At 35.6% G+C, this 26,029-nt stretch overlaps 2 protein-coding genes across 6 annotated transcripts in view; one reads left to right on the top strand and one right to left on the bottom strand.

Moving 5' to 3' along the window:
* The window catches only part of LOC131165720 (dol-P-Man:Man(7)GlcNAc(2)-PP-Dol alpha-1,6-mannosyltransferase), a 64,248-nt gene extending 57,995 nt beyond the window's left edge, over positions 1 to 6,253 (top strand). For 2 of the 5 annotated variants that reach the window (XM_058123735.1, XM_058123736.1), the window contains exons 18-20: positions 1,247 to 1,312; positions 5,136 to 5,183; positions 5,784 to 6,253. In XM_058123735.1, the coding sequence (XP_057979718.1) occupies positions 1,247 to 1,312; positions 5,136 to 5,183; positions 5,784 to 5,949 (280 nt within the window). In that variant the 3' untranslated portion in view covers positions 5,950 to 6,253. Of the gene's footprint in view, positions 1 to 1,246; positions 1,313 to 5,089; positions 5,184 to 5,783 lie in introns of those variants that run through there. The other 3 variants (XM_058123737.1, XM_058123738.1, XR_009139635.1) reach the window with 2 other exon arrangements.
* Positions 1 to 26,029, bottom strand: part of LOC131165728 (ricin-like) — a 630,504-nt gene that overhangs the window by 141,866 nt on the left and 462,609 nt on the right. The gene's annotated exons all lie outside the window — the stretch shown is intronic.

Below are 26,029 nucleotides of genomic sequence, written 5' to 3'. Positions count from 1 at the left end.
TGTTTGAGGAGGTATCGATTCCTTTGAAAGAATGCCATGCTAAAACTGTTAAGTGCTGGAGCCTTGTCTCCATTGCAGCTCTTGAGAGATGAAACAATTTCCTCTTCCTCGAAGGGTCTCTTGAGCCACCGAACTGTGGAGAAATTCAGTTTTTTGGAGGAGATACTGTTAACAGTTGGTCTCCAAGATTCCTTCCCGGTATAAAGGTTTCTCTAGTAATTGCAAATACCCCTTTTGATGTTCCTATCCTCAAGGAGCCCGTCTTCCACTTCAACTTTTGTCTGCAATTGTATCTTCAATATGCATTAGCCGCTCATTGGGAAAAAACTAGTGTCCTGTCTCCTGCCTTCAACTGTATCCAAGCTATTTCCTCGAGTAAATGATCTCAGCAAGGGCGTTTTTGAGAGCAACTCTATTCATTCTATCTTCAGCATTTAGGCTTCCTCTAAGCTCCTGGTCATCAATCTCATTTATGTTATTTATGAGCTCATATTTCAACAGAGTGATATTGCCAAACGTATTTTTATTATATCACTTCAGCTTGTCTCAGAAATTTTAATTTCGTGAACGCACATAGCTGGCCTTCCCTTCAATCCGCATGTTAAGCCACCAATTCTTAATCAAATTGCCAAAACCTTCATGAGTAAGTCACATGTTCTCAAAAAAGTTGAGTCTTTCACTCAGATTAAAATTCTCTCTAAACAATTGGAATTAAAATGAAAATTAAATATGCTCAATGTTTTTGAAAGTTTTAACCCTATTGTTGATTCAGTCTTTAGAACACTGTCACCTCTCAAAATTTCTTAAGGTTCAGTTCGCTGATCCAAGGTCCCTGCTTGGCAACACCAGGACTGGGTAATGGTCTCTTTTCCAACTTTGCAGTCAGGGCTGCTTATGATATGGCGAGATGTTTTAGATACTCTGTCTAACCTCATTGAATTGACAAAAGTTGTTGCCATCTGGGTGCTCAAGGTACTAACAATATACTTAAAATGGGAGTTCTACTTCATGTCAATTGTCGGTGTGAAATTCATTGAAAGTTGGTTTCTTCTCTTTATTGAAAAGATGCATTATACAGCTGCCTTATCAATTTGTGAAGCTAAGATACCATGTGTTGCAAGAGTGTTTATTTTTTTATCTGGCTTCATAGGTTTGATGTATTTAGAAGGAAAGTTTCATGTCCCACTAGCCTCTGTAGTCTGCGATGTTCTCATACTAATTATAATTGGATGGTTTTATCATGCAGGTACTCTAAGGAAGAAGGCATTCCACTGAAAGAATTTTGCCAGAGAAATTTTACCTACCTATTAAGGTAACTTCATCATCTTTCTTCTATTATTGACAGCCTTTTTTCAGTAGCATGCCACTTGAAGGGATGATTTGGGAAGCATGTTTTTCTGCTAACCATGTTAGATATACTTCTTGTCTGAAAATATACCCCAGCCTGATATACTCATTCAATAGAGATGTTGCATGGATAATTATTTTTTCACAATAATGCAGTAAGGTTGGGGGAATCTATTGCTTATTGAAGGGGAAGAAAATCCCAAAATGGGGAAAAAAGAAAAATATATATTGATGCACACACAAAGAATAGGCAGTGATGCAGTTATATGGCTGTGTGTGTGTGTGTGTGTGTGTGTGTGTGTGTGTGTGCGCGCGCGAGAGAGAGAGAGAGAAGTGGGAGGGGGGACACTCAATCCCAATGCATTCCACATAATTTTACCATTTAACCCTGATGAAATTTACTTAGAAGAGGACTCAAATTAAAATAAAATTACAATGACTGAATAATACATGTGGAAATAAACCTTAAATTGAATGTTTAACAAAGCCCAGTCCTAGGCTCCTGGCAAGCCTAGGACCAAACAAACCCTTTTCTCCACTCTTTATGGTTGACCTCCAGAGTGGTAAATTGGTTCACATATGCTATGGCTTCTAGTCCTGCTTCAATCCCGCCCTGGCCCCCACTGTGTTGGGGAAAGGACCAAGAAGACCATCACTGTAGAAGCCATCACATGCTCTACAAGAATGGAGCAAATAGTGGATTTTGATTTCTCCATGAGAAAATCTCAAAAAATACGGCATCAACCTGTACTTCTTGTTGATGGATAAGGTAATGAAATTTTTGTATGTGCACTACCATGGATACCCTAAAAGAATATGACAAATCTGGAGAGAAAAAATGTAGTATTGCATTGTTTTTCCTATCAATCCAATAAGTGTAAGGATTATATTGTTCACCTTCAATATGGTATGTTCACTTGAGATATCTTATTTAATGTGGCTTAACTTTCAGATTTCATCATTTTCATTGCTTCTTATATCACTGAATTTTGTAGTTGCTGAGATCAATAACCATTGTGGTCTCAGTTATTTCGCACAGGCCACTCATCTGAAAAATACCAATTTTCCTCATCATGTTTTTTTCTCCCTCATGGTATGGGTGTATAGTTAAAGTATTAGGTAATGTTTTTCATTGATATTACCATCTTCGTCTGTCACGTGGGGACTTTCTCAAAACAATCTCTTGAGTTTCATCACCGCCATTTTTCTTTCAACCATCATTTATTTGGTTTGGGCACTATTTGTAGCATTGGCTCATGAAATACCTAACTGCTTGCTGAACTTTGCCCAATTGCTCAGTTGGCCTCTCTTCCAGTGCTATGAGTTGTTTTCTGAAACTGAGGGCTAGAGGTAGCTCCAGGAGGATTATGCTGCATATTCAAGATGGAACCTGAACTGCATTTGCAACTATAATGAACCAAAAAGAGACAAGCTTGGATGGAATTACAGGCTTCAAATCTTATACAAGTTAGTAATCACCTATTCCTTCCAATCTGGATCTACTCAGGCAGAAAAATGATAAGATCTGAATGTCTTCTTTCCTAAGGAATGAACGTACTCATCAAATTTATCAGGAGGGTTGTCTCCAGTAAAATCTGAAGTCTCCAATTAATCTGCCACTTTGAGTCATGATCTTCTTGCAGTTCAAAATTATGGGGAACGACACTAGTCATGTGACTTTCCCACTAGGAAGAGGATTCATTGGTCTTTTGCCGGGAGCTGCAACTTCAATCGTTAACTTGAGGATTCATAATGAAATCCAAACAAGTTCAATTTGTTGCACCGTACTGGACAGTGATTCAACTTTGGGAGACTATTCAACATCCGTGACCATGTTTCAAACTGAAAAGATTCCAAAAATTCCTCCTTTTTTGTTGCTGCATTTTTTAGGGGAACTGCCTTTCTTTAAAAATAAAAAAAAATAAAAAAAAAAAAATTAGATAAAAAAGCATGCTATGCAAAACAGAGTAACATCAAAAGGAAAGAACTCGGATAATTAGAAACATGGAGAAGTCTTGGGTTGGGAATCCATTGATAATGTTGGTGTTACCTGAGAACGGCCCTAGCTAGAGTTCTTGATGTGTGGGGGCACTGACAGTTCCAGTCCTCAGTGAAATTTCTGCTGAATTTTGCAAGGTATGGGTACATTGACTGCAGATATTCACTTGAGATATATAGGTTCTCTTTCCTCTGAGAATTATTGTCGGGAGAGGTGGTGGCATTTGGCAGCAACAATAAAGACTTCAAATTGTGCATGAAAATATGAGGTCTGCACTGGTGATAGGAATTTTAGGTTGAGGAAGATTGTTGCCCTCATTCTTTTGAATTGTTCCCAAAAGAGAGGATCTAATCGATCCATCCTTGCTACAGCTACTCGTCCTAGAACAGGGCAGTTGTAATCAATAGGAAACAACAACAAAAAACCAAGCCTTAAGTCCCACTAGGTGGGTTGGTTACATGACTCCTTTTTCACCAATTTACACGATCATGGGTGTAATCAACAGATGTTCTGAAATACATGGACTCAAAAATGCATCCAAGTGCTTATCGAACTTTGTTCTGTAGATGCTCTTCATTCAGTACTGATGGTACTTGATGTATATAATTTGTAATGAAGTCTACAGTATGATAAGAGTCTGCTTTTTACTAACTGTTAGAATGCCATTTTTCCTAAAAGCATAAGCTTTAATACTCCCTTGCACAAGCACCCCAACAGCATGTGGAGAGAAACAAGTGAAAAATACCACTTTACCTAAAAGTAAAAGCTTTAAGATTCCCCTGCACAAGCAGCCCAACAGCACTTGGAGAGAGAAACAAACGATAAATACCCATTACAGGGAATACAATTACTTTTTAAACTACACAATAAAACACAAGCAACAAGACTAGAACCTAGAACCTCCTGGTTACATGCTCTGGTACCATGTTTGAATACCACCTTATCTAAAAGCATAAAGCTTTAACACAGTGCGGAGGAGTGTTAAAGCTTAAGCTTTTGGTGAAGTGGTAATATAACATGGTGTCAAATATGGTTGCTAGGAGGTCCTGGGCTACGAAAAAAGTAAGGAAAAGAAAACTAACACTAACATTGACCATGAAATGTTTCCTGTGCTTAGTGAGAATTTTTTTTTTTTTTTTTTTTCTATTTCCATTATTGAATGAATATATTTGTTTGATAGACTAGAATCGCTGGACTAATTTAAGGTGTTCTGTTACAAAAAGTGTGCCGGTTTGAGTCCTGAAAGCAGCTACTTCATGCTAAAATGTTGAATGTTAGGACAGTATTATACCTCCTTTCAGGAACTTAAGCAGAATCACAACTGAATAATGTGCTAATGTCTTTTTACTGTGGGCAGTAGGTCTTTGCAAAATTCACATTGAATAGTGGAAGGCATGATTTCCGGAGCATGCCAATAGCTGTTGAGAACTTGCAATAGAAATGAAACATTATTGAGTTAAGCAATATGGAGTATTAATTATCCCTCCCCTTCTTTTCCTGGAGAAGAGAAATGATATTATAGATTCATCATTTTCTCTGATGGCGTCAAGCTTTTAAAATACGACTGAGCCATGTAGGCTGGGCCCAAGACTTCATAATGTATCGTCAAGAAGATACGGGTGCTCTAAAATGGAAGAATAGAAATGCTGCTTGCTCATCTGTTTAATGCATTCGTTTCGAGTAGATCAGAAATTATTTATGTTCCTATGTTTCCAATACTTTTATTATCTGTGACTATGACAGTGAGCACTCCTACATTCATGGATTCGAGTGTTTATTTTCTGTGAAGGGGTTTTCAAGAGTTCGTCTGCAAACTGACTTTCCACCCATTTTACTGGTTAGTGCCGACACCATCTCATATTGGCAGTTGGAATGTTGTATTCTTACCTGTATGTACCCCTTTATTTGTTTATTTAGAGTAAAATGATGAGTTATTCCTTACACTTAGCTGAAATTTATTTTAGTCCCTATATTTTTTATTTGTACAATTAAGGATTTGTACTTATTAATTTTTTTTCAATTAAAGTTGCCATCCAAATCAATTTAATGATTTTGAATTGGAGAGTAGAAATTAACAAAAAGCCCCTCTGCCCTTGGATAAGTCAGTCCATTTGTGGCTTAATAATATTACGACAAAAAAGTATATATTTTGAATTTTTTTATACGGATTATGCACTTGAAGCCATGATCAGTTCATGAATAAAATTTTTTTGAATCTTTTTAGCGCTAGATCATAACAAATAATAGTTAATATCAATTCAACATTTTATACATGTAAGGAAGATTCGCTAATATTTTCGGATTTAATTAGGATGACCAAAATAGTTGCATGCAATTACTGAGTATAAGTCTCTAATTATATAATTAAAAGTATAGGGACTAAAATAGATTTCACTTAATATATGATTTCACTTCTCATTTCATGTCTTTTATGCAGGTTAAAGAGCCAAAAGTATTTATTCATGGTAATATTGAAAACAAGAATGTCATTCCTATTAATTGGCCTGGGTGCTAATTATGTATCGAGCAGAGATTGTTTGTGTGTGTGGGTGGGTGAATGGGTCAACGGGAGAATTTTGCCTCAACAGGACTTGTTTAAGTAGTTTCAATTAAGGTCTCAATTTTCTCTTGTTTTTCTGTAGAAAAAATAGCATCTGTGTTCAGTTTGCATGAGATGCCAAATGAGAATGTTTGCAGTGCAAAGGATGAATAGCACATGGTGAACCTTTTTTTCTTTTCCCCCTACTTTTTCTTGATGGGGAGAGTACAGGGTGAAACTTGAATCGAGCCTTCCATGAAAGAAACAACAGCATTTGCTATCGAACCAGAGCCTGCACTGTATTTTCATTTTCACCCTCTTTTATGGTATATTATCACTTTAAGTCATCTGTCTAAAGATCGTGGTTTAATCATTCTGTAAGGTTGCGTAATAGATAAAATGGGGCTTGTGGTTGTCACTTGAATCCTTGTGCGGTCCTCGCCTTGCAAGGGGGTTTAGGGCTCACGGTGGAGGAGGTGCGAATATTTTTCTTACGGAAGCTGCACGTGCATATCTCCCTCCCTCCAGTCGAGCCTGGGAATGAATTGAGAATTTTTTTGAAAAAAAACTGTTACCTGAGTGTGCTAGGCCTACTGCAGCACTTGCAAATAGATGCAAGAATCTCGTGGCAAGATGCAGGCTAAAACCATTCTCTAAAAACACAATTACATAAGAAATTTGGATTGAAACTGTATTCCAACGAACTGATACTTTCAAATTTTGTCTTAGAAGATGGTGTGTTTCAATTGCCTTGTGAAGTTGATTTTAAAAGCAATAGTTTGAGGTCGAGAGCACCAGCTGAAAAGTTATAACAACAATTGTCTTTAGAAACATGAGTAGAAGTTTGTTTTTTCCAAAATGCCAACCGTGTTAAAAAATAGCCACATGATGGGTGACGTCACTAGGATGCACAATCCACACTAGGTTACTATTGAATGGTGACACGTGGCTCATTACAATTTTTTATTACTATTATTTGGTTAAAAGCTACAATGACAAGTGTGGCTTGTCCATGCGAGTGTGGAAGTGAAAAATTATCTTTGGGTTAAGACTTTATGATGGTCTCTATAATTGATGCACATCCATGCCTTCCCTTCTTTTTTGGTATAGGGGTGGCCAAAATTGACTGTTCGATTAGTGTGGGTTTTATTTTCAATTTGTTGGTTTGTTTTAATTTTTTAAAATATGAAAAATTGAAAAAGAAAATAGATAAAGTTTTTGTAACAAAAAAAAAAGAACAGAAAAAGGTTCCACATTTGTAAGTTATATACAAAATGAAAATGAGCCCCAAAACAAAGCAAAAAATAAAAATAAAAATAAAACTTTATCCCAAAGACTAGGTAAAGGATATTTTTTGTCAATAAAAAAATACTTCTTCCTTTCAATTTGCAATTTTGCAAAAAGTTAAGACCATGCTGCTATCTTTCCGTTACATTCTAAGGAGAGAGTCAATAGAGCTTGAGACCTCCTTATGAGAGTTAACTGACAGCGAGTGCCATGATGATTGAGTGAGGGAGGGAGAATATTTATAGAGTGGAGTGATGATAACAGGAGTGATGCACTCATTGAGCTCAAAGCTTATGGAGGGACGTGTTAACAATTCGAGCAATTGAGATAGTGTCTCAAAGAAATAGAGTTCACTAGCTTCACGCCCTCTGTCAATCATCTTCCTCAACTTCAAATCCTAAATAGCCATAGAATTAGGGAAGAATGTTAACCCCCTCTTCACATATATTTATTCCAAATTGTTAGCTTGATATATTCTTTGTATAGGTTGCAATCTCCTTGAGCTAAATATTGAGTAGTATAGGTAGAACAGGGTCTAGGTATATCCCTCTTTTGAGTACAAGAATATGACTTCCTTTACTACCATTATTGGGAGACTAAGTCAATTGTCAACCCAAGTACTTCACTTTTTAAGGGTTTTTTTCACCTAAAAGTCTTTCCTTTCTCAACTATATGACTTGGTAAGAACCCTAGCTAGCTACACAGGGATCATCTATGCTTGAAAAGATAAGGGGGAATACCTAGTATGTGCCACATGACCCCTTTATCATTCTGTATATTGGCAATTGTGGATCATTTGATTGGAATGAATTAGGAATGGGTACACATGACGATGTTGAAGAAAATGATAATCAAAGATGAACCAGTACTTTCTGAACTCAAGTGAGTTGTTAATTGTTATAAGCAGCTCACTTTGATACAAGTTTGGTCAAATATGATTAAAAGAAAAAAAAACTTAAATGTTAATGGTATATAAAACTAAATTTTTGTTTATTGATTTGTATCTTTTTGACAAATCTCAAGGGATGTCTTTCAAATTCTTAAAACCTCAGGGGAAGTTTTTGAAATTTAATACTCAAAGAATCAAGACAAAAAGTAAGGCACATTATTGATATACTTTGAATTGGCAACAGAGAGCTATACACATAATTACATATAACGTGTTTCAGGAAAATCGAACTCAAGACCTCTTCCAATCTTTGCTTTTGGTTGTGTCCTTTATCCATCAATTAAATAATAGAAGGGATGAGTTGGATCCTCGTGCTATCAAATGTATTTTCTAGGCTACCCTTGTACTCAAAAGGGATATTGATGTTATGTTAAAGATTAAGTTTTGTTCAGTAAATTATATGTACATGGGTAGAACCTCAATAGTTCAATTATTAAGCAACCATGATGTGTCAAAAAAATGAGCATGGGCAGATAAAGAGGCATGAGGTTTTGTAAGTAGTAATTTGTAAAAGATTATTTCATAACATCTTTTTGGGACATTCAATGGGACAATACATGACATAAAAATACCATAAGTTCTAAAATGGCCAACTCTGCATCACCCCATGAGCATATGTTTAAAAAAAAAATCACATAAAAAGTATATTGATACTATTGACACCCCATTTTGTCCAAGAACAAAAAGAAAAAAAGAAAAAAAAAAAAAAAGGAGAAAAAATTTGAACCAAAAATAGAAAAAATAAATAAATTATAGAAGCAAAATTACTTATGGTTCATGCGCTCGTGTGTGGCCTCCCATACTAGGTGTGTGCACATGCATAGGCAAAATGACTTCGTTTTGACAAATCAAAGTCAGAAAAATATACAAATGTGTGAGTGCACATGCCAATGCATGCATACACGTGTCTGGTTCAAAGCCCTTGAAAACAATGTCATTTTACTAAGACTTTTATTTTTTGGCAAAAAAAGAAATATGTCATTTTGGGCTCTCCTTTGTCTTCTTCTTCTTAGACTCACCCTACATGCACCCTAACACAACCAATGTGTCCCCAGTCATAAAAACGAACGATGTGTCATCATCTAACCTCCCTAAGCTCCTTCTATCGTGCCAAAAGCCTCCAAGAGGCTTGTCTTGCCCCGCTTTTCACTTCACTCTCTCCTATGCAACTTGTTTTGTGAAAATGGTGAGTTGGTTGTGACTAAGTCTCGCAAACCATGGTTGTGTCCACACCCATCCTTTATCCTTTGGTTAATAAACCTTTCCCAGTCATTGTCCAAGTTTGATTATTTCAACCCCAAAACCCAAAAAGAAAAGGAAGCCACAAGGGAACAACCAAGGGCACAACTAAGACCCCCTATACCCTTCCAATTTGTGGCAAACCTGCTTAGCCACTATCTTCTACCATATTCTCTCTCCTTCCTTTTGCAGCCCAATACACAAAGCTCAACCTTTACACCTCTACGAGTCCTCTCTCTCTCTCTCTCTCTCTCTCTCTCTCTCTCTCTCTCTCTCTCTCTCTCTATATATATATATATATATATATGCGTCTGTGTGTGTCTGTGAATATAAGTGCACGACCATGGCATGTATTTTTGTAATAGTAGTGTACATGTGCATGAGATTTTGAGTGAATATTTGCCATGGCTATGTGTTACATTGTTCATAGTGAAAGAATATCAAACAGAATAACATGTTAAAAACATCAGCAGCGGAAAAATTTGTACCTCTGTCCATTGTGCTTGACTTGTATATATAGTACTGAGAGGTACTTCAATCTCTAGAAAAGAGAACTATAATTTTATGAAGTGTCTTCTAGTTTTTACCTTAAACTTGATGGGATAGATTGATGGAATACACAGGCCCTTTTATAAGCAAGACTAGGGACCCTTCACATAACTCTTATGACTTTTAAGCTCCCTTAGTAGTTCCATCCATCAATGAACAAATATGAAGAGTTTGTAACTTTATCACTAATAAGACTATTAATTCATGCACTCATTGGATAAATAACCACCAAGTGCACTTAATGTGGAATGTAAACAATCACAACTATCACTTAATGTGGTTATTGGAACCATAAAATAATGGTGAAATGTGAATCACTTTAAGGGAATATTTATAAAATAATAAAAATATTTCTTACTTTCTCCCACTTGGTTCACATAACACAGATTCTTTATCTAAATGAGTCATGATATAACTTTAATTGCATGCACATAATCTTTATTGTGATTGCTCCCACTCACTTAAGTCATACTACACAGGGAACCATAGCGGAAGCGCTTTATTTATCAAGCATTCCCTTTCATGTGTTACAATGCATAATACTTCATAAGTACTTTAGGAAAAATTTTATGAATGATCAACGTCATTCAAGTCCAACCTTAATATCCCGATGAATATGACGAATTTATCTTTATACGCGTAATACTGAATAATTCATCAAAATAACTCTTTATGTGACAAAATGTCAACAAGCACAAGAAAAGAAAAACTAAATGCCACAAAGGCCCATATTATCCACATGACCCTTAAACTGCATAACCGGTAAACCTTTGGTCATTGGATCCACAATCATCAAGTCTGTAGTGGTGTGTTCAACGGTAACCAATTTTTTTTTTTATATACTTTCTCACACTAAGATACTTTATGTCCAGGAGCGGCTCTTCCCAATATGGGGTCCTAGGCAAATGATTTAATTAGGGGCCCTCAATATTTTTTTTAATTTTTATTTTTATTTAAAATTAATTTTTCTAGATACATCAAGTAATTTTAGCTGCACTGCATGTATACTCCACCCACCAAACTCGTGAATTCCATGAAACTAATAGAGATGGAGAATGGTGAATGCATGCATGGGGATGGGGTAACGAATTGAGAAATGAACAGTTAAATTAAATCCCATGGGCTAGAGAGAGAGAGAGTAACAACCCGGCCCTTTATACGGACCTAGATGTTACTCACTTATACAAAATACTTGTACCTATTCAAGATACGTAAACAACCCGCCCTAACTAGGGACATATGGGTATAAATCATACATGATTACGATGTAAATGTCACGAAAAAACATAAACATCCATTGGGATTTCTATCAGTCTTATACTAGAGTTTACTAATACATCCACACCATTTACATAAATTCAGACATAGAATAAATCTTGTTATTATGTTATTACAACCCTCTAGCAAGGAACTTTATTGAAGTTTAATACAAGATTCAAACGCTTACATAAGCTAACCAAAAATAATCTCCCCGGGCCCTTTTTCTACTAGGACTGACGTACTGATGGACCTGAAAACAAAGGTTATATAATAGGGTGAGACACCTCTCAGTAAGGAAGAAAGTGTTACAGCAGTGTGTGACTGCGTATATGCACATTTTCATACAAAGTCATACGTTTGAAACATTTGTTTATAATACTGTAACATATAACATTTGACTGCACATCAAGTATTTAAATCATGCATATGATTATTAGAACAACGACCAGCTTGTCATACATGTTTTTCCTATTTACCCCATGGCCCAAGTTCTGCACCGATATCTCCAACAATACCCTGTTCGTACAGGCATATGTCAAGTATCTCTATATAGTCCGACTGCCCCCATCTGGTTTAATATTTCACCAGTGGTTTCATTACTCCTACTAGCCGACTATCAATGTACCCACACTGATTTTAAACATGAGTGGTTGCACTGTACCCTTCCAGCTGAGGAATTCCCTGCCATTGGAGTTTCTTTCACCTCCATTACTGAAGCTTTTTCAACTTCTTACATTGGAGTATCTTTCAACTCCTATTATTGGAGTATCTTTCAACTCCTCTACTAGCAAGTTGTGGTTTCATTTATCATATACTCAATTTATAGCAAAATATAGTAACCTGTGCAATTCCAGTATTTTCACAAATTCAGATAATCACTTCGGGTTCAAACCAGTGCCTATCCACTCGGTTTCCCCTTTTTACATATATACAGCTCGGTGTATAACCGACCTTTGTTTTCCACATTTTCAGTATAACAAATTGAAACTCTGTTCCCATAATCTATATCAATAGTATATAAAATTCATACATCTCCATTTCAACATATATCATACAAGTTTAGTCCAGAATCCACTAAACGATAAAAATCCAGTAAACATCATTTAGATGAAACAGTAAAGGATTTAAGCATCTCCTATCACACTATAAATACAAATAAGTAATTTTCATAAGATGTGGAGATCATATGCCAAAATCCTCGTTTTTACCAAAAATCGTAAAATCGTAAAACCGGCATTTCTACTATGTAGAATTTAGCAAATAAGCGGTTAAATCATACATATAAATATAAACTAGCTTTTTAGAGTTTAATTTTTCCAAAAATGCTGTTGTAATCAAATTCCCCTTACTTTAAACTCAAAACGAAACTTCATACAAACATGGTCCAAATCAACAACCTGGGACCCTCAAAACCTAAAAACCATAGAATATAATCTTACTATGATTTCGACTACTATCCAAATATCCAATCAAGATCAGATCCCTACCTCGATTTTTGGGAAAAACCCAAAAATCTCCGAAACGACAATCTGATCCGCTAAAATTGTAGAGTTTCCTCTTCTGATCCACGCAATACCCTCTATTTTTGAAAACAGGTGACGAATGGCGAGGAATCTTAGAGAGAGAGAGAGAGAGAGAGAGAGAGAGAGAGAGAGAGCTTTTGGGAGAGAAACTTAGCTCCTAAGCAACTAGAATGGATATTTATAGGGCCTTTGACCAGGTCCAACTCGTCGACAAGGTGGCGTCTTCGTCGACGAGTCTACCACACAGCTCATCGACGAAGCCATTCCTTCCTTGCCGAGCCCAAGTTCTGGATATTTCTCTGACCCACTCGGTATTTGCTAGTCGACGAGGCTTTGAAGGACTTCATCGACGAACGTGACCCTTCATCAACGAACCCAACTCATTTTAGGTTTGGGTCTCTACAGAGAGAGAGAGAGAGAGAGAGAGGCCATGTGCGGGTCTATAATCTTATATATTCATATAGGCGCATAGGCTTTATTGTGTGCAGGGGTAGTAGCTATAAATAATGTTAACATTATTATATTAAAAAAAAATTGGGGGCCCCAAAAGCAAGCACCTTAATGGCCTTAATAAAGAGTCGGCCCTTTTTATGTCGATATGCTTGCTGCTGCTTCCACTTTTATTGTTTTTAGAAAAGAACATTGCAGTAGATTTATCACAGAGAATCTTTATCGGTTTTTCTATAGAATCAACAATTTTGAGACCATTGATAAAATTCTTTAACCATAAGGCATGTAATGATGCTTCATAGCAGGCTATAAATTCTGCCTCTATAGTAGACGTAGCAATAATTTTTTATTTCACACTCCTTCAGGATATAGTTCCTTCAGCAAGAAGAAAGATATATCTAAAGGTTGACTTTTTGCTGTCTACACAATCGGAAAAATCTAACTTTGAATACGTGATTACTTCCAAAAAATTAGTGTGTCTGTAAGTCAACATGTAATCCTTGGTTCCTTACAAATATCACATCACCTTCTTTGTAGCTACCTAATGTTGGAATCTTGAGTTACTCTGGTAGCGACCCAACAATCCAACGACAAAGCTTGTGTTAGATCTAGTGCAAACCTAAGCATACATTAAACTTCCCACATTTGATGCATAAGGAATGTCTTTCATCTGTTGCATTTTCAACGCATGTTGGGGTGACTAGTCTTTTCGAAGTTTATCCCCTTTGACTATGGGAGCTTGTTTTTCATACCAAACCTCTCTAAAACCTTTTCAATGTAAACCTTTTGAGACAAACCCAAAATTCTTTGTTGTCGATCTCTGTGAATCTCTATGCCAATGACATAAGAGGCTTCACCCAAATCCTTCATTTCAAAATTTCAAAAGAGAAACTACTTAGTCTCATATAGCAAACTCAAATCATTACTCACAAGTAGAATGTCATCTACATATAGGACCAAGAAAATGAAATTACTCCCACTATCCTTAAGGTACATACATTGATCCATTATGTTCTCATCAAAACCACATGAGATGATAACCTCTTGAAACTTTAAATACCATTGGCGGGAAGTCTGTTTAAAACCATAGATTGACTTCTTTAGCTCGCAAACTTTATGACTATCATCACTAAAACCCTCAGGCTATCTCATGTATATTTCTTCATCAAGATCCTTATTAAGGAATGTCGTTTTCACATCCATTTTGTGTAACTTTAAATCAAAATAAGCAACCAAAGTCATGATTATCCTAAATGAATCCTTTTACAAGATCGGAGAGAAGGTTTCATGATGATCAATGCCTTCCTTTTAAGCGAAACCCTTAGCAACCAATATAGCCTTATATCGTTCGACATTACTAGAAGCATCGTGCTTGGTCTTAAAGACCCATTTACAGCCGATAGTTGCCTTCCCTTCTAGTATTTCAACGAGATCCCAAACTTGGTTCTTATGCATGGATTCCAACTCTTCATTCATGACATCTAGCCACAGTATAGATTTATCTGCACTCATGGCTTGTGAAAATCTGATTTGATCTTTTTTAGGTCCAACATCAAAATCAGACTCCGTCAAGTATACAACATAGTCATCTGAAATTGCAAGTTTCCTTTTTATCGAGGATTTCGTAACTACTACTTCCTCATTAGGTAATGATTTAGTAGAATCTGATTGTAACAATTTACTTGTTACGAGTTGAACCTTTTTTTCGTGAACATTATGTCCTGGCAATGGTTGTTCTTGATGATCTTACGGTCGATTTTGACTCAATTCAACCAAATGACCCCCAACAGCGTGTTCACGTGTCTCTCTGAACTTAATAGTTCAAGAAAGATCACTTTCACTAGGTTCTCAATCCTCAAGAAACCTAACATTTCTTACTTCAACAACTCTTGGATTATGAGATGGACAATAAAACCTAAAACCTTTAGAGTTTAGCACATACCCAATGAAAAACCCACTGATTGTCCTAGGATCAAGTTTCTTTATATAATGATTATAAATCCTCACCTCAACAGGACAACCCCGTATGTGTGTATGATTCAAACTAGGTTTCCATTTATACTAATTTTCAAAAGGTTTCTTGGGAACAACCTTGGATGGAACACGATTTATTATATACACAGCAGTTTTTAGCTTTTCACTCCATAAGGTTAGTGGAAACTTGAATGAGCAATCATGCTCCTTACCATGTCCATAAATGTGTGATTCCTTCTTTTAGATACACCATTTTGTTGAGGTGTTCTTGGCATACTGTATTGAGCAACGATACCTTCTTGCTCAAGGAATTGCGTAAATGGACCAGTCATCTGTCCATTTTCTGTGTACCTACCATAATATTCTCCTCCCCTATCAAATCTTACGACCTTGATTTTCTTTTCCCTTTGTTTCTCTACTTCTTCCTTATAAGTTTTGAAAGCATCTAGTGCTTCAGATTTTTCATTCAGAAGATAGAGATACATAAACCTAGATTAGTCATCAATAAACAAAATAAAAAATATCTGATCATTTAGGCAAGGAGTGGAGAATGGTCCACAGATATTTGTATGTAAGAGTTCAAGAATGTCTAAGCTCCTTCTTGAACCTTTATATATCTTGTTGGTCTACTTGCCTTTTATGCAGTTCACACAAGTTGCATAATCAGTAAAATCAAGAGTTTTTAGGATTCCCTCATTTACTAATCTCTTAATCCTCTCTAAAGATTCCCAATCTCTTATGTCATAATAAAGAGGAACTTTCATTTAAAAGGTTCCTTTTAATACCAGCAATAACATTCAAACATAAATAATTTTGCTCAAAATCAGGATCTAAGTCAAGCTTAAAAAGATTTTCAACTAAAATATCAGTACCAATAGGAACTTTATTTTTAAGTATAGTAACAAAATTTTCAAATAAGACCATAACCCACTGCAGCCAACCTCGAAACAGAAATCAAGTTTCTTGAAAATTATGGAATATAAAATACATTATTCAAATCTAAAACAAATCTCGATCACAAAATTATTCTAAATTTCCTAACACCCACAACCAAGGATTGTCCTTTATTTCCTGAATAGACAAATCACTCATTTTTCATTGGCTTCCTTAGGTTGAGAAAACCCTGCATGGTATTAACAATATGGATTGTAGAACCAGAATCAATCCACCAAGAATTTTTAGGAGCTTCTACAAAAAAGATTCATGACATACTAGAGATAGGAGTTTACCTTTTTTTTTTTCTAACCATTTCTTGTATTTCAGGCAATCCTTCTTCATATGACCCTTCTTGTGACAAAAGAAACATTTAAGTGCCTTATCGTCATTTTTCTTTATTGACAAATTTTGCTTCTTATTGCCTTAGTCAAATTTGCCCTTTTTGGTTTTTGACTTCGCATGAGCCACTAAGTGAGCACTTTTTGGTTTGTCATGCTTCAACCTCTCTTCCTTTTGAACACGCATGGTCATGAGTTCCGTTACTGTCCAATTTTCTTTATGAGTGTTGTATGAAATTTTGAAATGTACATACTCTGGTGGAAGAGAGTTCAAAACGAAGTGAACCAAAAATGGTTCCTCAATCTCTATCTTTAAGGATTTTAATCTAGCCACTAAGTCCCTCATCTCCATGATGTGATCAAGAACGCTTTTAGATTTGTCAAAAGTTTTGTTAGTGAATTTCTTCATTAGGGTACGAGCAAGAGCTTTGTCAGAATTGAAAAACTGATCTTCAATTGCCTTCAAAGAATCTTTAACATGTTCATGCTCACCAATCACATTTCTAATGCTCTTTCCCATATGGGACTTTATGAGCATTAGACTTAAACAATTGGTTTGCTCCCACCATGCATGCTTATCAAAGACTTCTTGTGTGTCACCATCCTTAGGGGTAGGTGGTGTCACTTCTCGAAGTGCATAATCGAGATCCTCCATGTACCCAAGAGTAAACATAAGGAAATCCTTCGAGTCAAAAAAAAATTATTTTCTTCAAACATTGGAACATATTGTACACTATTAACTAAAGAAAGAACTACAAAACCAATAAATGACTTTAATGCTATGAAATAAAATATTAAAACTTTATATAGTAAACTCCACCTTCCTATGGGCCAAGGTTGCAAAACGCATGAACTTACTAGTAAGACAAATAAATTTAATCAATATTGTGATACCCCGTGGAAGAAAGACTTAAAAGGATTAGATGTTACTACCCATATATATCAATAAGGTGCACCTTTCTTTTCGGGAGCCTTCCCATAAGAATTTCACGGTTAAGCGTACTTGGCTTGGAGTAATCTTAGAATGGGTGACCTTCTAGGAAGTTTTCTCAAGAAGTGTGTGAGTGATGAGGAAAAAACACACTAAAAAGAACACGTGTTGGTCTGTGGGGCTAGTCATTAGTTCGATAAGGCCTGCCCCCTGTTGTTTGGTCCAGGTGGAGGAGGAGAGACGCAATGCTCCCTAGCAGACCCGGGTCGAGGCGTTACAAATGATGTTAGAGTAATTACCTAGCCGAAAGTGTGAGGGTTTGGAAATGTGGGTTCGCAACGAGGACGTTGTGTTCAGTAAGTGGGGGAGAATGTGATACCCCGTCGAAGAAAAACTTAAAAGGATTAGATGTTACTATCCATATCAACATGGTGCACCTTTCTTTTCAAGAGCCGTCCCACAAGAACTCCACGGTTAAGTGTGCTTGGCCTAGAGTAATCTTAGGATGGCTGACCTTTTAGGAAGTTTTCTCAGAAAGTGTGTGAGTAAGGAAAACACACACTGAAAAGGACACGTGTTGATTTGTGGGACCAGTCATTAGTCTGATAAAGTCCGCCCCTTATTGTCTAGTCTAGGTGGAGGAAGAGAGATGCAGTGCTCCCTGGCAGACCCGGGTCGGGGCGTTACAAATATGACAAAGAGTTACCCATTATCTTAAGGGCATTAGGGCAACCTCACCACATTGATAAATTTACTTTCTCATGCTAACTAAATTATAAAATCAACAACTTCCCTATTGGGTTGGGTCACTGACTTTATAACTTTATTACAATTTTTAACATCAATAACCATATTACGGCACAAACTTTTAAATTGATTTGCTTTATTGGGATGCTATGGCTACTCCCAAAATTTTAACAACATGACATTTATATTGACTTCCAAGTTTGATTAGGAATTCTTGGGTGAAAAAACTTTAGGCCCAAAACAATTGCAAATAGAGTCAATATAATTAATCAAGCATAGGCTAAGAGGCTTGGCTCTGATACCAAATGAAAGAATATCAAACAGAATAACATGTTAAAAACATGAGCAACGGGAAAATTTGTACCTCCGTTTATTGTGCTTAACTTGTAAATATACTACTAAGAGTTACTTCAATCTCTAGAAAAGAGAACTATAATTTTATGAAATGTCTTCTAGTCTTTACCTTAGACTTGATGGGATAGATTGATGGAATACACAGACCCTTTTATAGGCAAGACTAGGGACCCTTCACATAACTCTTATGACTTTTGAGTTCCCTCATTAGTTCCATCCATCAAGGAACAAATATGAAGAGTTTGTAACTTTATCATTAAAAAGATTATTAATTCATGCACTCATTGGATAAATAACCACCAAGTGTACTTAATGTGGAATGTAAACAATCACAACTATCACTTAATATGGTTATTGGAATCATAAAATAAAGGTGAAATGTGAATCACTTTAAGGGAATATTTATAAAATAATATAAATATTTCTTACACATGGATGACTTGAGGTGCATGTGTAAGTATATATAAGTAGGCCTATATCTATATATATGGCTGTGTTGAACTGTATTTGTATGCTTAACCATATATGCAAATTAAGGGTGGTGCTGCAGGATGCCTGTAAAATCCATGAATGCATGTGTAATATGAGTATGTTTATGTAAATAGGAATGCAAGTACAATATGCATGTAGACTGGATGTGCATTAATGTGTAGGAATGATGAGCATATATGTAGGCAAACGTATCTGTGTAAGCATGGGTAAGTATGTACGAATGTACATGCATGTGAGGATATAGGTGTGTCCATGTTTTGGTTTAGTAAGGGTATATATGGTAATGTATATGTATCTATTAGTGCTTGTAGTGAGCATGTGATGTGTAGGCATGGGTAATGCATGTATGAAGTAGAGCAAGTACGTGGTTATGCATATAGGCTACATTTGCATAAATGAAATATGCATACATGTGCATTAGCGTAGAGGTGTAGTGTGCGTTAATGTGTTGGAATGCATGTCTAGGCTAGCACGAATATGTGGGTGTGAGTATGTAAATAAGTAAGCATAGGTGATTTCGTTATATGCATGTATATGCGTGTGTATAAAGATCCTATGTGAGTATGCTTGCATGCATGTATGTATGTCATAAGAAGAATCATGAAAGGATAAGCATGGAAAAGAGAAGAGAATGTGCATATATTAACATAGAAATGCGTATGCATGTATGAAAATGATGGAAGCATAAGCTTGGATGAATGGATACATATATGACATGAGAAAATAAATATGCATATATGAAATATGCATAAATAATTCCATGATAAAACCTAAAGGTGGGGCAATGACATTCTTTTGGAATTCTAGAGGTGAGAATAGTCTTTGCAATGGTGGGACTATTCAATAATAAAAAAGTTGGTAAATTAAACAAATACAAAAGTTTAGTTAGTCTTGATTGATTTAATTCAAAAGGTAATTATAGGTTAGTCAGGTACAATTCATTAGGATGAGTGTATAGGGGGTCTCAATACCTTCCCTTAACATAACTGTACCTCTAAATCACTCTAGTTACGTAGATTTGAGACTATATATTTTCTTGACCTAGGTTAACTTAAGAGCCTAAGAAATTTATAGTAATTAGATAAACTAACCACACCTAGGAAATAACAAGTTAGTGGCGACTCCGCTAAACTTTAAGGACCCATAATCTCAACAACATACTTTCTCAGTTCGCCATTCGAGTAGGGACGATTGCCTAAATCTTAAGTCTTTGAGGTCTTTAATTGTTAGGTTAGTTTGTCATCTACGTAAGCACCACCTTCCATCATAGGCAATTAAGACAATATGAAATTAACCAACTTATCCTTCATCACATGTGGGGAATTAAGTTCCCTTCTCAGCAAGAAACTTATTATTGCCCCACGCCACACTATAAGGAATGGTAGCAATTAAGCATCCCTAATAACCTTTAAGGTACAAGTACTAGGGAAAACCCTAAAGACCCTTTTACTTATCCACCCATAGCAATAGTTCTATCAGGAACAAGTTGCACCATGACACCACCCGCTATTTTGATGGTCAATTATCTAGAATTTTAACTAGTTTATGACAATTGGCTAGTCATAACTCCTTTTTATATAGAGAGAGAATCACTTGTGAAAGCCTTAAAATGGTTAAAAGTGGATGTGTTTACCTTACTTGACTTGTAGAAAATTGAATTATATATAGTTGGATCAATAGGTTCACCCTTTGTCGTCAGGATACAAGGTCTAATAATTTAAGCTATTTTGCAAAGAATAAAATAAGTCTACAGTGGAGCACTCTGCCAAAATTTTAACACAATATTGAAAGGCTGAAACTAATAAGTACCTTAAGTTGATTGTTTCCTAATTATCCATCCAGGTTTACCTTCACCTAGTATATGAATCTTCGTCTATGTTTATTCTTAGTGGTTGCTTGAAAACTAGTTCCATCAACAATCTTATTGGACTCATGCAAGAGGCAAGAGTGGTGATTTAGTTAGTCTGGCTCAAATGCTAGGCAAACTCATTGAGACATTTGTCCTAAAGTTTAGATAGTTGAGAAGTAATTTCTAGAGCTCCATCTTAAAGAAGGATTGTACATACATCATCTTACCCTTCAATGGCCTTAGTCAATGATGCACTTCGAAAGAAAGCAACTTTACTAATTTATTCCACTCGGCTCCTCTTGAGTGACCAATTTGAAGAGATATCTAAACAATGCTAATTAGAAGATGGCATCTACTATATTGGTACTTGCTATTCATGTTTGCTCCCACTCTCTAACATAAAAAATGAGACTAGAGAAAGAAATATGTTTGAACAACTTCATTGTTGGGGTAATCATACCAGTCTGTTGAGTTTTTGAGTCTGATCCCTGTTTTGATTATGACAAACAACAAGCATCTCATTTGTGCATTAAGTGTGAATAGGCTTACATCTCAGGAAGCACAAGTAAAAGATGTCTAATGGAAGCCGTAAAAGCACCTAAATGAGCAGACGCCAGCGTATTCCATGGTGTATTCAAGGAGCAAAAGTGTAATAACCCGAAAAATTTTAAATAATTTAAAATTATAAGAAGATAAAAGGGGAGGGGGAATAAGTTGGAAAAGGGTGTGGCAGCAAGCATTCGTCAACGAATGGATTAGTCTCGTCGACGAATGTTCTACTTAGATCATCGACGAGGTTACGTGTCTCGTCGACAAGGAATTACCAAGAGGGTTTTTTATAGACTAAAATTCGTTGACGAGTTGGTTGTCTTGTCAACGAACTGTGTACAGGACTCGTCGACGAATCAACGTCTCGTCGACGAATCCTTGGGTATAAAAGAGAACTTTTCTTTCATTTTAGCGCAGAATTCTTGCATGTTCACCTTCTCTCTCTAGAAATTCGGCCATCCTCCCTTCTCTCTTCGATTTTGGGCCGCATTTCCGCTGGTTCGACAATCTGAAGCTACCACACCACTCTTGGAAAAGTTCTCTACAAATCTGCTGGAGTGGATCATTGGTGGGACTAGTTAGGAATACATCCTAAATTTAAGGTAAGACTTTTTATGTAAAATTTGGCTTTACCCTAGTTGTAGGAAATATTATATACGAAGAAATACTGAAGTTTAGTTCTGGGAGATGTGATTTTCAGGGCGTTGAACGGGAAACCTTGCGGGTACAGGACTGGTTATTTTAGGAGGCTTTTCAAGAATTAGGTAAGGAGAAATATTTTATAATAGTTTTTTAGTAATTATTAAAATGATTAATTTTGGGTAAAAATCCTACAGGTATAATTTTTCTAAACCAAACTAAAATTGAAAATACTGTTTTAATTATATAAGTATTAAATTGGGAAAAATTTTGTGGTTGAGACCATTTTGCTTATTAAACAATTGTGAATTATGTGGAATGAGGAAATTGTTGAGATTGTGAATGTTATTTGACTGATATTCATGTCTGGTTGAATACACTGATTAGATTGTGAACATTGTATGGTTGAGAATACTGGATGGTTGAGTATACTGTGGTATTTGCGTGGACATGGTTGATTGGTCAGGTTTGTGATTGATCTGTGGTGTGGTTCATGTGAATGGCGATATAACGTTGGCAGTGGTATGAGGAGATTGTTATATCATACTTGGTATAACCATCATATAACGTTGGCAGTGGTATGAGGAGGTCGTTATATGGACGTTTATACTGGGAGGTAAACATTGGCAGTGTATGAGGAGGTTGTTTACCTATTTATCATGAACGTGGTGTTTATTTTGTAATCTGTGTGGTTTGAGCAGTCCTGTGTGGACATTTATACTGTTCTTAATTAGTCCTGTGTGGATGTTGATGTTGTAGTTGATCGAGCAGTCCTGTGTGGACATTAATGTTGTGTGATTTGATTAGTCTTGTGTGGACATTGACGTTGTGTGATTTGATTAGTCCTGTGTGGACCAGTCCTATGTGGACACTGATGCTGCGTGATTTGGTCCTATGTGGAGTGATTATGATAGGGGCGTATGAGTGAAATTTTGTGAAGCGATTGTGTTGGCTTTGTACGAATGTTAATAATTTAAGTATTTTTGTAATAACCTGGGAAAATTTTTTAAAAAAAATTAATTAATAAATTAAAATTATTAATCAATTAATTAGTTAAACATTATCAAATTAATGTATTAAATAAACAAGTAAAAATAAATAGTATGGAAAAAAAGTAAGACTAATTATTAATTAATTAATTAATTAATTAATTATTGAATTAATTAATTAATTAATTAATTATTATTGAATTAATTAATTAATTAAATAAGAAGGAATAGTAAAAAAAATGAATGAAATAAAGATATATAAATATATATATATAAAAGGTTATGATATAATATAAGTTAAAGTAAATATATATATATATATATAATATTAAAATAATATATATTAAATGTAATAAGATGGATTGGATTTCATTTTGAAATCCAATTCCATCTTCGGTCTTTATATCTCTCTCAATCTCTGCCTCCGTCATTTTCTCTTTTCTTTGTCTTCGTCACTCCTCCATTCTCCTCTCCTCTCTCCTCAATTTCGTTAGCTTAATAAGTGCCAATCGGAAAACGGAAGGTATCGTTAGGTTCCTAACTCCACCACCAACATTTCTACTAGAGCGGATTTGTCGTGAGAGCGGCGTAGGCACCATTCCTGGGGAAAGGTATATTTATCCTAATTTCTTAATTTCTTATTAAATTTGTTGTTAAATCGACGATCAAGCACCACCACAGGGTCCTAGTCATGATCGTCGTCATTTTGACATAGGTAATTTTTCAATTGAGATTTTCTAGATCCCACTCCAAAGCGAGAGTGGGATTTGTAAAATTTAGTAATTTGATTATATTCAAGGGTATATTTATTTATTTAGAATATATGAGTTTAGAAAATATTAAAATAATATTTTATTCAGGATTAATTACATGGAATTAAGATTTTTGATTCAGGGTCCAGGTGAGCGCCGTAGGTTTTTTTTTGGGTCCCTGTTGGCGTAGTTCAAGAAACCAGGTAAGGGAAAAAATATATATTAAACTAGAATTTTTATGAATTTAATGGAAAATATATTATGTTATATATACATGTATATGTTTCGGTATGGGTAAAATGCCAATCATTTAAATTATGTTTTTTTTCGAGTTTAGGGTTGTTTATTAGATATGTATATGCGAAAATAAACTGATGAAAGTGGAAAAATATTTTTAAGATAATTATGCAAGGAATGAAAGGTATTTTCAGTATATAAAAGTTAAATGTTGGTTGGCTTATTTTACAAGCAATGTATGAATTTTATTACTAAACTGTGTGACATGAGATTCTGTGCAAATATAAATTAAATGTGTGAGATGCAGGTTAAGCAAGCAATGCATTGTGAATGAAATATGATATGAACTGTGTTGTTTGTGTGTGTTAATGCAATCATGTAAACAGCTGAAATATGTTGGATAAACAGCTGAAATATGCTGGGTAAAACAGCTGAAATATGCTGAGTAAATGTATGACAACTGAAAAATGCTGGGTAAAACAACTGCAAGATGTTGGATAAAACAACTGAAAGATGCTGGGTATGAAATGAAGTGAAATGAAAAAGAAAATGAATGAAATGGAAATGAAATGTAAAATGTGAACAATGTAAAATGGGAAAGAATCACTTAAAGTGAAATGCAATGCAATGTTAAGCCATGAATATGAACAAATGTGTATGATTGAATAATGTTAGAAAGAATGATGTATTATGATATTAGAAGTATATATATACGTAAAACATGTTACGATTGGGCGAGGCATACCTTTCACCCGAGGGCTTGCTAAGTAAGGCGAGTGCACTAGTAGCTACAGATGTGGCAATAGCTGCATAACGTACTAGGGCAGAGGGAACCTACTTGTATAGACGGGTAGAATTCCCTATCCTTAGGAACTTTGCTAGTAAACTATTAGTGAATACGTAAGTACGAGATCAATTTAACACTTGATGGCTTACTGAGTAAGGTGAGTGCTTTGATATGCTTAAATTGTGACCTTCGGGTTGCTAAATGTATCAGAATAAAGGGGTGCTACTTGTATGGGCGAGTAATCACCCCTATCCTTGGGAAATCTCGTAGGTTAAATCTTTTACATGTGTTTGGTTAGGATCAGAGAATGGTTTCAAAGATTGTGTTAGATTTTCAAATGTTAAATAATATGTTATTATATAAACTCATGTTGGTCACACACTGTTTTAATATATTGTTTCTTCCCTTACTGAGATGTGTCTCACTCGAATATAAATGTATTTTTTTTTTCAGGACCTCCTCGAGGTCGAGCTTTGAGAGCTCGAGGTTTTATAGCATTATTGGGAAATAGAAAAAGAAAATGGTATATTTCTATGTTAAATTTTGGATGTATAAGATTTATATTTTATATTTTATGTCTTTACGTTTTAAGTCTGTTGAGAAATGATGGATTGTGAAAATACTGAATATTTTTGGGAGATATGTGTATATATGGGAATGTGGGTGATGGATGATTTATTATGAATTATAGTTAGAATTAGTAAACTCTGATATTATGTTATATAGAGATTATGGTGATGTTTTCCGTTGCGTATATTATGGATTATGGATTATCAGGATTTTATCAGGTATAACGCACCGGACTCGTGTTTAAGGGTTCGGGGCGTTACAATTTTGGGTAAAGTAGATTATTCCACCCGAGAGCTTGATGAGGAAGGCGAATACTCTGGTAATTATTTATGGATACCAGGGTAGAGGGAAGCCACTTGTATGGGCGGGTAATCTTCCCCATTCTCAGTGTCTTTACCAGAATACATAACCCGAGGGCTTACTGAGAAAGGTTAGCACTAGAGCAGAGGGAACCCACTTGTATTGGGGGGTGGATTTCCCTATTCTCGGAAATTAACATTAAAATATCGATTGGTTATGAGTATGTGATTAGATGATAAGGACGTTGATCCAGTGCGATTATGGGCACGTTATCTGACTTCTTGTGATCTATGTGTACACCTGAGATGGATATTTTAAATTGTATTATAAACACTTCAGCCACACACTATTATAAACTATTTCTTCCTTACTAAGAGGTGTCTCACACCGACATATGTTAAATCTTTTCAGGTTATCCAGGTGATCGAGCTTGGGTAGCTCCA

The sequence above is a fragment of the Malania oleifera genome, chromosome 10 (assembly GCF_029873635.1).
Source record: "Malania oleifera isolate guangnan ecotype guangnan chromosome 10, ASM2987363v1, whole genome shotgun sequence".
Classification (NCBI taxonomy): domain Eukaryota; kingdom Viridiplantae; phylum Streptophyta; class Magnoliopsida; order Santalales; family Ximeniaceae; genus Malania; species Malania oleifera.
This window is presented reverse-complemented; position numbering and strand designations above follow the sequence as displayed.